The sequence below is a fragment of the Athene noctua genome, chromosome 2, assembly GCF_965140245.1.
Source record: "Athene noctua chromosome 2, bAthNoc1.hap1.1, whole genome shotgun sequence".
Classification (NCBI taxonomy): Eukaryota; Metazoa; Chordata; class Aves; order Strigiformes; family Strigidae; genus Athene; species Athene noctua.
The window spans coordinates 37,829,675-37,845,444 of NC_134038.1; the positions used below are offsets into that span (position 1 = coordinate 37,829,675).

At 41.4% G+C, this 15,770-nt stretch overlaps 1 protein-coding gene across 2 annotated transcripts in view; it reads right to left on the reverse strand.

Moving 5' to 3' along the window:
• The window catches only part of C2H8orf34 (chromosome 2 C8orf34 homolog), a 173,211-nt gene extending 158,090 nt beyond the window's left edge, over positions 1-15,121 (reverse strand). For both annotated transcript variants that reach the window (XM_074897689.1, XM_074897688.1), the window contains exon 1: positions 14,954-15,121. In XM_074897689.1, the coding sequence (XP_074753790.1) occupies positions 14,954-15,022 (69 nt within the window). In that variant the 5' untranslated portion in view covers positions 15,023-15,121. The remainder of the gene's footprint in view (positions 1-14,953) is intronic.
• Positions 15,122-15,770: the final 649 nt, after the last annotated feature.

Genomic DNA, 15,770 nt, shown 5'->3' on the forward strand with positions numbered 1-15,770 from the left:
TGCAAAGCGGGCACCAAGCTTACCTTTCAAAAATGCATGCTTGTACTACTGTTCCTCCAAAATCCCCTCCATACTTTTACTTGCTTACCTCATCTACTGGCTTTATGCTGCCATTGTAAAACATGACTCAACACTCATAATGCAGACAAGAGCTTCTGCCCAACATCTGAATAATTTCTGTCACAGTAGGGTACCTTTTCATTGTTGTGGCCAGCAGATAAAAACACAACATAAAGATAGTGGAGATTTTCAGCAGGTAACTGATTTAACTACATATAGGAAGAATAACCTATTACATTCCTTTTGCACATCTTGAAATATACCCAGAAAAAATACATGGACAAACAGAAAATGGCAGGCATATTTCAGCAGTCATATTAAGAACAGCACTGATATCTAAGTAACGTTTAGCTTTGTTCATCTAAGAAATACTGTATTTTATTTGAATCCTGGAGGATGTAATGTCAAAAATTCAATCTAAACACTTGTTCCAGGACAGTTTTTCATTTATCAAGTTATTTCCACAGACAAACATCAATTCCCTATACCAAAACACAGCTACATCATCTTGTGTGGAAGTATAACTTGAAAGATTTTTTCACCCAGGTTTGGTTACTGGAATCATAGACACAAAAAATACCTTTAACCAGTGCACAATTGCATTTACACAGGTGATGTTACAAATCAGAGGGAGATCTGATCACCATCAGAAGAGAGACTCTCACCCTACTCTCACACCTTCCAGACTGGGCATATTGTAAAGCCTGTCCCTTCCTCTGGAGCACCAGGAGGAAGAACAGATCACCACACAACTACACAGAAAGAGTCACTGGAAGACGCTTCAGACAAGACACTTCCTCCTCAGATGCTGGATGTCCTATAATCATGCCCAGAAAACAACTCTTCAGCAAAAGACAACTGATTAGCAGAAGTGAAAGAACAGTGTGTCTGCTGTACACTACGAATGAAAATATCAGACTTTGTTGACAATATACAATAGATATTAGATACGATGGATTACAGCCAGGAACGTGTTTAACAGAAGAAATGGTCCAATGCCAAATGCGTATTTCTAAACACTCAGCCCTGTGCAGCTGCACCAAGGCTGAAGACTCTGCTTCAGGCTGGAGCTGTAACTGTCCCTGGACTATAACAGCACATAACCATGTTTTGTCCTCTTCATTTTTGATTTGGATGAATTTCACATTTGTTTTTCAAATCTCATTTCCTATGTTAAAACAAAAGCATGCTTCAAAGTAAAAATAATAAAACATCACAAACACTTGAAAGTTAGATTTATAATTGCTCATACAAACTTAGCCGTGGTTCACTTTTATATGTATCACAGTAATTACACAGACCTTTAAAAACACATTCTGTAACATTCATTCAGCTTGACTTTCAACTTGAATGTCATTATTTGAACAGTTTTTGTACAAAATATAAAAATAATGTTCTAGTATTGGATCAAATGCAAAAATCATCCAGCTGGTGAGACGCATAGAAAGCATTCCCTTTTCCCGCAAATATAATATATGTACATATATATTATATTGTATTACATCAGACTCTCAAAATTTTTTGATATCATAGAAAACCAGAAGAAATAAATTTGACGTTCTGCTGAATATAGGGCAAAAAGATGCTGTGAGGAAGGCTTCTTGATTATCATAATGGTACCTATTATAAGACTCAGAAGAATGGAGAGATCCCATTTTTTGTAATACTATGGTAAGTGTTCATATATATGGTCAAATATTAGACAGAAACACTGCATAAGTAGTCATGGAAAAAACATTCAAGCACTTTTGCAGTAAAACAGCTATTGTTTACAATATCTTCAATTCAAACACTTTCAGTTATTTCATATTTTTTACAACTGGAAAAAGCCTCAAAATACCTAGGGTTTAATTACATCTGAACACAAATGGTAATGCAACATAAATAAGATACAGCAATATTTTTACAGTGAATAAATGTCCACCTATTACCAGTCCAAAAATTTCATCACTCTTCTGAAGGTTCTCAGACAGCCATTCCACTTAAATGTCCATCTCCAGAAACACCATCACAGGCATAAGTCTATTATCATGGGCTACTTTTTCAAATCTAAAGCAATAATCTAGTTTTATCCAAATACTAATGCTCACTTTTTTTATCCATCAGCAATGGACTTTTTTGACATTACTTCTGGAAAACAACAAAAACCTACATATCCTACTTCTTCATTTCTATGTAGTGATTTAATTTTATATGGATGGCCTATATTTGTGATCATTACTGGTCAATGTGAAAGAGAAACATGAAGAGGGAGGAGAGAATTAATGCTATTAATATTTAAGGCCTATGTTTTCCACACAAGATTTATCCATTTGTTCTCACCATAGTCAAGCCACACAGAGCTTGTAGGAGCTTAAGAGATATCCAAACCATAATTTCCATCAAGCCATTCAGCTAAATGAGGAACTTCAGCTGAAAGTCAACTCATCTCAAAAACACAATTTATCAAACTTAAAGATTTAAAGGAGCTGTGTTTTTCAACAAGAATGAAAAAAGAATAAAATATTTCTACCCAGCCCTAAATTGCACATTGCTGTCAATCCCCATCTTCCAAAAAAGATGGCTATAGATTTTGCCTTCTCAGACCTACTTACATCTGTTCATCAATGTGTCATTATGAAGGAATTAAAGGTAGCATCACTCGTATCCTGAGGACAAACACAAAATACGATACATGAAAACTTAAAGTATAAGTGACCCCACTACTGTTAATCATATTTTTGTATCTCAGTATAATACCAGCACTTATGGCTGAAAATGAGATTAATTCAAATGCAGATTTATATGTAATGCTCGTGGAAAAAAGCTGAAGCATGTACACAGTTCACCTTCATGATCTGTTGCATGGATTACTCATTATTTGTTCCAACAAAAAGTTACTTGCATGTCCAAGTCCTTACAGAACCCTCACACAAGGAATGTGAAAAACCTCCCTCATGCTAGCTTTAACGAGCAGTTGAAAACTGAGAACTATGTCAATACCAAGTTGAAAAAAAGTATCTGAAATAACAGGATGTTGGACACTTTTGCTTGGCCTCTGGTAGGACAAGTGCATTGGTTGCACAGGCATAAGGCTGACATTATATCATGCCCACAAATAAAGCAGGTCTGAGATAATGGGGACAGCTAAATAAATATCAGCTTATATAATCACGATACACTTTCCACTCTAAGTTACAAATTAGCTAAATTACATATATGACTGCAATGTTAAAGCCATTTTTACATTATGCAAAGCATAAGTATGAAATAAGAAAAAATATTAATATTGGTCTCTGTGTAACAAAAATATATGCTAATGAATAAATATATTTTCCAAGAAAAGCACAGGAGAAAAAATGGCTTCAAGAGAAGTCATCAAAAAACACAAGTTCCAATAATTACATCATATGGATCAACTTATTAAAATCACTTTCTAGCCCAAACAAGGTAACTTCAACACATACACAAAATTGGTATATTTCTAAAAACTGTTATTTGCACTCTGACTATCCCTCCATGTAAACTGTCACCACAGATCTAGTCAGCATCCCTCGCTAACCTACCCAGGACATGACCTGCAACGTGCACAAACTGTCCTCTGGCTTAGGTTTTCAAACACAATACTTAAGGAGCATATTTTACAAGGAAACTAGAGCCTTAAGTGGATATTTAAATAAGTGCTACTCTACCAACAGTTGAAAACCTTAAATGGGTAGCAATGGCAATTTTTAGGAACAGATAATCTAATTGTACTAGAACTGTAGTTAGGTCCATCATTTCACATCAAACACTTCCACCGTCAAGATTGCCATGCCTTAGGAAACTAAGAATCACTTCATTGATAGAAGCTGAGATCGGGGTAATTTTAGAAGATGTGATAGGTTTCTGGGTTGTAGAGTTATTTTTAATAACAGCCAAAGCATTATTAACCTTATCTTCTAATGCTTTTTATTTAGAAACAATGCCTGCCAATCACTGGTGTATGTTTTTGTTTGTTTCTGACACAGCAAACTTCCCAATCCTGACAGTGATTGCCCAATTAAAGCTTTCCCATGATTTGATTATTATTTATTTAATCTTAGACTAAATCTGCCTTCTTATGAGTGAAGGCCTTCCTGTCGTAAACAAGGGCCTCACCAGTTGTAGCAGGACTCCCTGTGGGAACACAATGTGCTCATGTGGACTGTGCTGCAGCCTTGAGACTTGTCAATGTTCTGAACCGCCACACTAAGCAGGGGAGAAGGGAGGAGAAATCAATTTTTTTGAATGTGTGGCACCAATTAATGGGATTAATAGCACTACCAGGCACTGAGGCAGCACAAAGAAAAAAGATGAAGCAGAAGGGCCATAATGAGCTCAGGGCCTTGCTGTGAAAACTCCTAAACCATGTGCAGACTGTAAGAGCCAGAAGGGTTTGCAGTCTCTGTGCAGATAAACAAGAGACACAAAGAAAGAAGAAACATAAGCACAGAATAATACATGAAAATGCAGTGGGACAGCAGTAGCAGAAGTAGGAACAGCACCCAAATAACTGGCTACCATTTCGGTACCTTAAACTACTGTATATTTCCTCTCCTGACTTTTTAACTTTTGCTTCAGTGTTTAAGTAAATGTTAAGTGGATCTTCATTTTGGCCAACTTCATTCTTCTAATCTTTTTTTCTATTATCATAGAGAAACAGAGAATAAAATAAATTCTCTTGAGTTTCTTAAATACCTTTGTTCCTTTTTCTCCCCTGCTATCTTTTTCTTTCAGGTATTCCTCCTTCACAGGATAAGAAATCAAGATTAGATCTGTTACTCTAACAATTTAGTCTTCTCTTTGCATATACCTTCTTCACTCCATATTGCTAAGTCTCCATTCAGTCTTTATCTCCAAATAGCTTCACTATCTTATACTTTATGTTAGACTACAGGCATTATCTACTGGCATCATTCTGAACCAGGGCACACTTAGGAGGAGCTCTGAAACATCTATTTTCTTCTGGGGGCTCTACATCATGCAAAAGGACGTGTCTTAAAAAGATACTCGGTGAGTGAATTGCAGCCTGCCATCTCTCCAGGGTTAATACTGTGCAGAGTTCGTCCTTGGCACATTTATGGGTGGTATTTCATGATGGCACACCCAGAGGAATTTCTGCATCTGCAAACCTTGGTTTTGTCCTCAGCTTTTGTTTCCCTGAACATCTCTGCTTTGTCCTGATTAGGACAAGATTTTTCAGCATACTTAGGAAGATGAACACCCAAGTCACATTGGGTGTATTGAGCGTGTCATGCTCAACTGACCTAGACATGTGCAGTTAATACGTGTCTGAACAAGAAAATACAGCACGTACATACTACTGCACAATGTAGCTTTTCTGAATTAGTGCACCAAAAGAAACATAGAACTTATAATTCAGAATTCCCTTCTTTGAGATAGATACCCGACCAGAGCAATCCTTCACAGTCACCAGTTTACCTCTCCAATCATACCAATGTCAGCAAAGACACAATGCCTATCAAATTGGAGTGTAATGCAATCTTCATGAAGGAGTGTGTGGCACAGTAGCCAGTGTTAATAGTAGTGCTAAGGACAACTTTAACTCCCTGGCAAATCTATACCCAAGCAGTATTGCCAAGATCAAGTACTAGAAGTATGAGTCAGACACTGCAAAGCATGAACATTTCTTTAGAGGATTAGAAGTTATATTTTCTTGTATTTGTGCTGTGGTTCTCACCCTTCAGTCATATCCTCAGCAACCACAAGCACTAGAACTTTTTTAAAAAGTACAGATCCCAGATAACCATTTGACTGTAGGGACTGAGATTATAAGAAAAAAAAAAAAAGAAAAAGAATGCATTGGCAATGTAGCATTAATCTTTGCCATCCTATTCCCTTCCATGTCCTATCCATTCTCATGTTCATACTCCGTGTATTCATATGGTCTACTTCCTCTGAACTCATTAGGCTATCCTCCCTAATTATTCAATTCCCTCTTCTGCTCCTTCACAGAAGGGGACTGGGCTGGGATCCACAACATTTTCCTGACCTATGGGAACTTCACCTTTAAAAGGCAAGGTCCACATGAAGCTAACTTAAGCACACAAGCTCCTGGTATACTGAGTAGTTAGAACTCATGGAGTGATTTGGAGATCACTTACGCCCATCTAGCAGTGAGAAAAAGACAGTTGTGCTCCTTTCCTCACCCTCAGGCCACCTATGTTTTCTCCCCTGAGTCAATGCCATGCTCCTCATCAGACCACATGGTGACCCACCAAGATAAACCAACTGAACACTTTTCACTGCTTTGCAAAATTCTTTTTCTATTTAATCCTCCCAAACTGGGTAACTGTAATATGAGACAACTGCCAGTTCTGGAACAAGGACAGCCAGAACAGGCAGCCAGCAATGAAGATGAACAAGACCTGCAGCAACTGGCTATTAGATCAGCCTCACAACCTGCAGTTCTGATTACTAAACCACCAGAGTGTCTGGAGTAAAATAAGCTATGAGAGGAGGAATGATTCAATTTAAAAGGCTCCAACACAGCTGAAAGACCCAAACTCTCATGATTCCTGCCCCAGAAAACAGCTTCTCCAGAAGCCAACAAAAGAGCTTGATAAGCATATTGTTCCAGCCACTATAGAGAAATCTGGTGCCTGAATAGAGTGATTTTACTCATTGAATATTGCAGGGAACTGGCAGAATGAGGAGAAAGAAAGAATGCTTCATGGAAATACACAAGAAGGTAATAGTTTCCACTCTCCATATGGACAGAAATTTTATAAGAGGTGGCTAACGTAAAATAGCCTTCTACTTACCACAGGTAAGTGAGTTCACATGCATTCTTCATTTTGTATGGGCATTTCCCATAACTGTAACACATTTCCTCATGATGGTATGTAAAGTTATGTTCAAAACTGAGGTGTTTCATTGGAAACTCTATGTTTAATGCAAAGATAATACTTGAATTTTATGTGAATAGGGAAAGAAAACTGCCCAAACCAACAGAAGAGCAAAACCAGAGGGGCATCATAACTTCAGTCTAATGACTCTGCCTGAACACTTTTGGATGGAACTAAAAGTAGGTATTCAGTGAAACTGAGTAGTCAAAGGAGAAATTAACACAGCATGATATATGCTACCTGACATAAAAGTTAAGGCCATCAAAAATGTGCCTTTTGCAAGCTTTTTAAAAGGATATTACACTCTATATTGTGAGGAGATACGGATCCTAGGTTGTCTTGGCGGAGGCATAGGAATGCATTTCAAGTGATCATGCTCTTTTCCTACATCCTAGAATTAAACTCATGAATCCTTGTTCCTCCTATCAAGTGAATGCTGCTTTTCATCACCTTCAGTAATGTCTGAAATGGAGCACTGCCTTAGTCAGGAGGTGAACAGTTTCTATTTGAAAATTATTGTGCTTTCAGCTGGGTTTTAACTGTTTCTCATGGCTTCAGGTAAAGAAGTATCTTAACACAGAAGACATCCTCCTCTCATACTTCACAGGTAGGAGAATGATTAAGTGTGCACTCATGTGAGGGGGATATACAGAATACAGTCGATAACACCTCATTTTTATCTGGATATTACAGGCATTAAGGTGTTTGGGTAGTATTTGTTCCAAAATTGGTGAACATAAAAAATACCTGAAGCTATCCCTCAAATCCAGAGGTAACAAAGTATCCCCATTACCCCTCACTCATACAAAAGCACATATGCTTTCCCCCCCCAAAAAAATATCACAAGACAAAAAAAAAAAAATCACTAGACAACCCCCCCAATTACTAGACAAATGAAAAAGAGAAATTATAGGTCCCCACCTCTTCATTTACATAAACAAAAAAGAAAATGGAAAGTACCAAGTGGGAAGAAAAGACATTGAAAAAAGGGAAAGAGTATTGATTAGACCTTCAAAATTAGAAGCCAACTGTAAAAGAACTTGATGTTAAAATACTCTTAAATAGTATGTTTCTAACTCAATATTTTTAACATATCTACACTTTTAAAAGAAGCAAGCACTAATAACAGGTTTCTTTCTAGGTGTGCCTTTTTAGTCAATGTCAGGATAAAGAAGCTAAGAAACCAACTCGCTCCAGAACATTAAAGAAACACATCACATGTGGCAGAAAAGCAGGTTAAGGTACCAGCTGCCCTCTTCCCTCTCAGAAGCTCCAAAACAACCAGAAGGCTGAGACTATGATATCTCAGGGGTACGGATAGCATCTAGCCCACTTGGAAAAGCATAAATCAGTAACAGCAAAGAACACAGCAGAAAAAAATTAAAGACCAAGTTAAAGCCATTAAAGTTTTTAATTTAATATTTGACATTTACATTTGTCCTTTGTACCAAAAGACCGGATTAATCAAAAGAAACAAAACAGCTGAAGAGCTTACTTCAGGTTTTCATTAACACCATGCATTAAATATTATCCAAAACTTGGAAGAAACTTCATAATGTGCTAAAACACAAAGAAGAAAGATCAGAGCAACAGGCTTATTTGGATCCAGACTAATTCACTACTACAAGGGTTGCCAGACAAAAATTCAAAATCATCATTGTCTCAGTGCATGTCCTAGAGCAAAGATATTAGACTCATGGCATTTCAAACAGGAACATCTGCTAGCCAGAGACATTAGCAGACCTTAGGTTCTGCTGGTACATGATGGTGAGAGCAACTGAACTGGGAACTAGCTCTCATTTTCTCAGCTACTTTTTAAGGCAAGCTAGTTATGCCTTCAGCTCCCCCTCTCAAGAAACAAGGTAACTGTCATTTTGAGAGTTTAAAACCATTAAAAGCTAATGTAACAAAAGGAAGTTATTATGATTCTTTCATTTTAGCATCCCACATTTTAGATATAATTCTTCAAATGTAATTATTACTATTAGACAAAGCATATAATTTTGATTTTTATTTCTTTGCCTGTCTTGTGCCCCGAAGGAATTATTTTTAAAAAGGAGTTAAGAAAGCCCACATTTCCCCTTCAGGAAAGTAATGTTGCCACTGTGGAAACAAGGGTTATGTGATGATCATCTGTGTTTGTGACCACACAAATGCATACCTGTACCTGTGATGTCTTTCACTGTCTCTTTCCAGTATTTCTTAAAAATCAATTTCAGAAAAATTCCCAGAGGAGTAGACATCACAAAAATGCAAGTTCTTTCAAAGTCAAGTAGCAAGACCAAAACATGTGATTTTCCTAATTCAGGAACAACCTCTTTTCTTAAACCTAGATTCCACAGGAGAGGAGAATTACGAATGCCTCATCCACATGGAAATTTCTGATAACTTTTGCATCTTGCTGGTCACCACAAAACCCAAGAAAAAGCATAAAGGTATTACTCACGGAACTGTTTGTTAATGGAAACTATAGTTTTAATTAGGGTTTTTCACCTGTCTTCTCTTACAGACAACTTTATCAAGGCAACTATCAGAATGCACAGTGAATTCTCTGAAAAGCAAAAGACATCTCTGCACCATTTCTTCCCATTTGACTTTCACTCCCCTTAAGTAGGTCTCTTACTTCAGTGCACATCAAGGCTACCACAAAGTCCTACTGTAGCAGGCAACAAAAAAAAAAAAAAAAAAAAAAAAAAAAAAAATCAACTTCTATATGATTCCCAACCCCCCCACTGTGTAACACTGCAGCAGCTCTAGATCATTACTGGTTTCCACACATCCTTTGAAAAACAACCAATATTGGCTCCTCTGAAAGAAGGACTGCCAGGCTGAAACAATGTCACTGGGTAATCAGTTAGTACCTAAAAAGATGCTTGTGATGTCGAAGTACTGAAAAACTTGGGTCTTCCAAAGGGTCCACCTAGCTGCCTGAAATTAAATGCTTCTATGTGTAAATGGACATTATCCAGAATACAGACCCTCTCATGATAGCAGCAGAATCTAATCAATTAAGCGTAATACCAAATAAAGATAAAAGATGATTTGAGCAAGTTCAAAAGAAAACAATTCTTTGAGAGCATCCCCATCATTCACATTCCAGATACTGCAGCTTATAACATAATTCGGTACTGTGAGGAATCTTAAACTGGTAAATGAGACACTCAAGTTGACTGTGTCTACAACTGTGTATTTAAGAACTGAGGGCAAACACTGCTTCAGAAGACTTTCCAAACTACAAGATTCATTTCCAAACTTTGACTAACTCAGTCACAAGGTGCACTATAAATACTGTTAGTCAACATACAGGTGTATTAAGATGTGTTAAGGTTTAAGTCAGAAGCATAGGTATTTATTTAAATTAAATAACGGAAGCCAGTGCATAATATAAACCAATAATGCATCTCATTTAGGAAAAAAAAAAAAAAAACAAACTACTGTAAATTAAAAAAAATAGATTCCTATTATATTTGCTTCAGCAATTTTGTCTGCCAGAAGAAAAAAGTGTGATAATATGAACACAGCCTTTATGTTGTTCAAAATAAGAATTATAGTTCTAAACCCACATTACTTAAAGAAAAAAATCTTAGGTAACCAGGGGTTTGGTATGTTTCTTTTGAGAAGGGTTATTTTGGCTTTTTATAACTCAAAGAAATTACAGTCTTCTGGTTTGCATAACAACAATGTACCTGCTGGACGCTTTTTAGCTGCAGTTCTATAAATAAGAAAATTCCAAAACACTAAATTTATCTCAGAGCTGTTGAAGATTTATTGCAATCTGTTCTTAAGAGTGCTGATCCAGCTTTCAAATTCACAGAAGCTGTCAGGTTGCCCAAATGAGCACACAACTAGATGCCGAAGAGACACAGTCATACAGAAGTCTAGATGTATGGATACTCACAGGCAGCAGGATTATTCATTGAGATTATTAGCACACAAAAAGAATTTGTTGGATTGGATGCTTGAAATGCAAAGTGGGTCAATACTTCACTCAGACAGAAATGAGTGGGTGCTGATTCTGAATACTCTGTCCCAGCCAATTTTAGGCACACACCTCCTGTTCACATTTTAGAAAGATGGAAAAAAAACAACAGTGAAGCTTCATCACAGAAATAATTCATATTTAGAATTCTTGTTACATTCCAAGTTAAATGTAAAAAAAAAAAAAAAAAAGATCTAAAAAAAACCCAGGTAGTGCTATGCTACGTGTTACCACAAAAATTCCAGGAGAGGCGTTTCTAAAGGGCATTCCTCAAATCTAAACTAGGTGTCTAACCACAGTATTCTCAGATGCCAATAATCTCTCACAGAAATATATCTAAGCTTTCAAAAGCGACAGAAAAAAAAAACCAAAACAACCAACCCAAACTGCAACACAGAACCTACACAGAACAGAATAAGCCAGCTCATGAAACCTGACAGGATTTAAGGGGTTAACTTAAGACCTTACTGTCAGCACTAACAACACCTGCATGACCTGGGGCATTTAGAAGTTGACCTGTAGGTTCACAGGAATTTTACCTGCAAAAACCTTAGGCACCTGTAAAATGAAATGGCAAAGAAGTAACACTTCTGAAAAACCATGATTTGAGTACCTACATTCAACAGGGGGAAATGAGGCTGAAGTATCAAAGTTGTTTCGCAATCTGTCTTAAATCTCAAAATTGATACAGTCTCAGATGTACACACCAATTCCCACCCACCTTCCTTCCCACCTCTAAGCCATAAATAAGAATTTAACTAGTAAAAATGTTTGGAATCAAGTGAATCTGTGTGTTACCATTCATAGCTGAGTGGATAGGACTTCCTACTATCTGTTAACAGGTACTGGTAGTCAGAAGACTGATGCCTGCTGAGTCAGCCTAAGCTCATTAATTCTTTCTCCAGAAGGTTACTCCTACCTTTCTTTAGAGATGGAAACAACTTTGCAACCAAGAGAGGGCCTACAGTCTTCCTGCATCTCACATGTCAGCACTTCTCTTGAATACTTTTACACAAATTAGAAAGGTAATTCAAGTGTCAAACCATACAAAACTTCAGCAAAGACATAAAACTGAACTCATCTACATATGCTGCATGCGCTGAAGGTAAAAAAAAAAAAAAAGAAAAAAAAAATTAAGTCCAAAAGAACAGATGTTTCTCAGTAGATATTGCAGGTTAATGAAGTACAGAAAGCCCTAACCACAGTAACAGAAGGCCACAAATACAGGACAGAACAGAAACACTACCAGGATAACTGCAAGCAACTGGAACACAATGATGAGCTAGCAACTAACAGTATCTACTGCTCTTGACTGTAATACAGGGGAACTGTACTTCATCATGAGGAAACCATGGACTGTTCCAGCCATCAGCTAACTGTGCCTGGTAACTCTCTAAGATCTATGGTGTAAAGACCTCCTGATCACTCATCATTCATTATGCAAGTATGCGATACCAGCTGTTTATGCATCACCATCCTGGCCTTCATGTCAGAAAGCCTGCATGTTCTCTCTCCACTCTTCTTTCCTGTGACTACACTCAGTTACCCAATATTATTTTATGCACTCCCTAAAACGTCAGCTTGAAGCATATATTGAGCAATTATAGTCACAACCTGCTCAGCAAATAACACTGTAGAAAATTGAATCCAAGTCCACTCTGTTCTGACTTGGCATTAGAGAATTAGCACTCACTGCAAAAAAAGATGGCTGTCATCCATGACAAGTAGTGATTAATTTGCATCAAAACCAGAAGAAGTGTAAAAAAATGCTAGCTGTTCCTGAATGAAAGACGAAGCATGGGTCTCTCTTCTCAATGTGTCAGAACTTTTAGAGATATGAAAAAAACGATGCATTAGTCAATATATCTGACTGTGAACACCTAGTATTCTTGATACACAATACATGGAAATACTGGTATTAAGCATCAGCTTCACCCTATGCATAGTCTTTGGCCAATTCCCATCAACTTCAAATACACGTCTTCCACCTTACTAAGGGCTACAAAATCAAGCACAGGTTGTAAATCTTCAAGGAACTGTTGAGAACAAAAAATACAACACCAAAAAAGAAATATTTAAGTAGATTTTAATGGCTAATCAGGAAGTGGAAGAGGTAAGGATTACAATCCTCTTCCTCCCAGTGATATGGATTAAAATAGCTTTAACCAGCTAGATGAATGCTACAGTCCTATATCTTAAATCCACTCCCCGGTATTCAGGTCTAAGTGGATTTCACACAGAAATCTCTTCCTGGTACACAGGAGTGCACTAACAACCTATAGAGAGCCTGCAAGGTTATGCAAGGAGCCTTCCACATATTCTTTCTACCACGAAGACATTCCTACATTATGGTGACTAGTGAAATATTTAGAGATGTACGAAACACTGTAACAACCTCTTCATTTTTTCCTCCACTATTGGTAACTAAAGCACCCTGCTATCTAAACAGAGATGAGCATCTTACACTACTGAGAAACTAGGTTGAAATGCAGTGACTGAGAACAGGGATGTCACATACTTTGTTTGAATTTTAATGTATAAAACAATGAGTTAAGAAAATTTAGAAGAAAATGACAGCTGTCAAGGGCCTAACTCTTCAGCAACCCCAAGGCACTTAAATTCCCATTGAAACATCCAGGAGTCAGTTACATATATAGCCCTAGCAACTGTGTCTTTTATTCAGAAACTGAACCGCACAAATGTTTCAGTTTCTATGAATTCCAGAACTAGGAAAACCACCTGCTGTTCCCTAGTACCCTGTTACTGTTCCATCAAATGGGGGTTCTATTTATTGCAAAATGAAAATATCTAACACTTCTGGCACTAAGCCAACATAATTTGTCACAACAGCCTCAGCCCATGCAAAACATAAAAACTGACCCTTAGCGAACAGTTTACTAACAAAATTAGAACCTTTATGAGGGTTGGCAAATGCTGCCCAAAACATACACTGAAGACAAGGTACCCACCACACCAGAATAAAAGAGATTTCATACGTAGTAAGGGTGATTGAGAACAAGTTAAATACTGAAAAAGGGAGACTGGGGCCTTGGGATAATACTGCCAGAGCATAACATATGTGCGTTTAGATGTGAAAACTGTATGAGACACAGGATGACAAAATAGTAATAGCCACGACTGCTCTAGTACCCCTTTGCGTCCTAAGTATTTCTAGCTTATGCACAGAAATAGTAAACGATGCACATCCGCACATCCACAAATCCAAGCAAGTGCATCTTCGTAAGACCAGGGAAAATCTACAGCAAGAATACCTTTCCCAAGTGTACGGCTGCTGATGAAATTTTCAGAAAGCACCACCGACGCGGACTTTCCGCAGGACAGATTTCCTCCCGAGTGCCCGGTGCGGAGGGCGGGTTTCCCGGTGGGCAAGCGCCCGCTCCCCAGTGCCGGAGGGACGCCGCCTCGGGGTCTGGCCCGCGGGCCGTGCGGCGCCCACCCCCCGCGGCACGGCTCCGTGCTGCCGCCCCGGACACGGGTGGGGGGAGCAGGGACACTTGCGAGCGCCACCTCCCCCGCGCGGCGCTGGGAAGCCGAGCCGGTGCGCGGCTCCCCGCGGCCCGACGGCCGAGCCCGGGCCGCCGTCCCACCTCCGCGCGGCTCCGCGGCCGCCCAGGCGAGGCGGGCGACGCCGCGGGGGCGCCTCCGGGGACCGGGGTCGCGGGTGGGAGGGGGACGGGCGGCGGGGCACCTGTTTCACCACCCGCGCGGGCGGTGCGCCCGTGGCGGGGCGAAGGAGCGTGGCACATCCGCGGGATAGCCGGGGGGCAGGGAGGGAAGGAGGGAGGGCTGCGCTAAGCTCCGGCGCTCGGAGGGGCGTGGAGGAGGGACACGAGGGCACACGCGTGGCGCGGTGCGGCGGGGCAGGGGGTGCCGGCGCTGCCCTCCCCGGCCGGGCTGACGCCGGAGCGGCGCCTTAAACTCGTCCTCGCCCCTGCGCTCACCTGTGCTGCGCGGGGAGCCGCGGCCATCGTGGGGGCACCCCCGCCCCCGCCGCGGAGAGCCGGCCGGCAAGAGCGCACCTTACCTCGAAGAGGGGACCGATCTTGTTCTTCTCCAGGTAGGCTTGGATCCTGGTCTGCTGGTGAGACGCCATGAAGAGCTCCGGAGGCGGGGGCCGAGCTCCTCTCCCCCGGCGGCGGCGGCGGCTACAGTCCCTCCGGCTGCTCGCGGCTCCCTCCCCCGCCGCCCAGGGGCTGCCACAGCGGGAGCGGGGCGAGGCGCTGCCAGGGGGCGGCAGCCCGAAGTCCCCGGGACGGGGCGAACTCAGGTAACCGGGGGGTACCCAGGTGCCAGTCGCCCGCCGAACGAGGCGCGGGGCGGCGGCGGGCTGTCTCCCCTCAGGGGGCAGCGGGCGGGCGCTGCCCGGAGCGGAGCATGGTGCAGGGAGGAGGAGAGCTGCAAAGGCGGCCCCCGAGCCCGCGCCGCGCTCGGTGTGTGTCTGTCTGTGCGCGCGCCTGTGCCTGGCAGCGCCTTGGTTACGGGAACAGCCGCGGCTGGAGCTGCCGCCCTCGCCACAGCGCCGCTCCCGAAGCCAATGGCCGGGGGCTCCTGGCAGCGCCGCGGCCGCTGGCGCCCGTTGACGCCCGGGCTCCGGCGCACAAAAGGCGGGAGCGAGGGAAGGGGGAGGAGAGCGGGCGGGAGGCGGGGGCTGCTCCGGCGCCTTCCCCCCGCCGCCCGGGGACGGGCTCTTCCCCTGCCGGAGCCCGGTTCCCGCTCTCCGGGGGCGCTGCCCGCGCGTCGGCGTCTTGCCAGGGGCCCCCCGCCATCAGCCCCGCTCCCCCCGGCCAGGGGTCCCCCGGCGTGAGCGGCCTGGCCGGCGCTCGCAAACTTCAGCCGGTGGA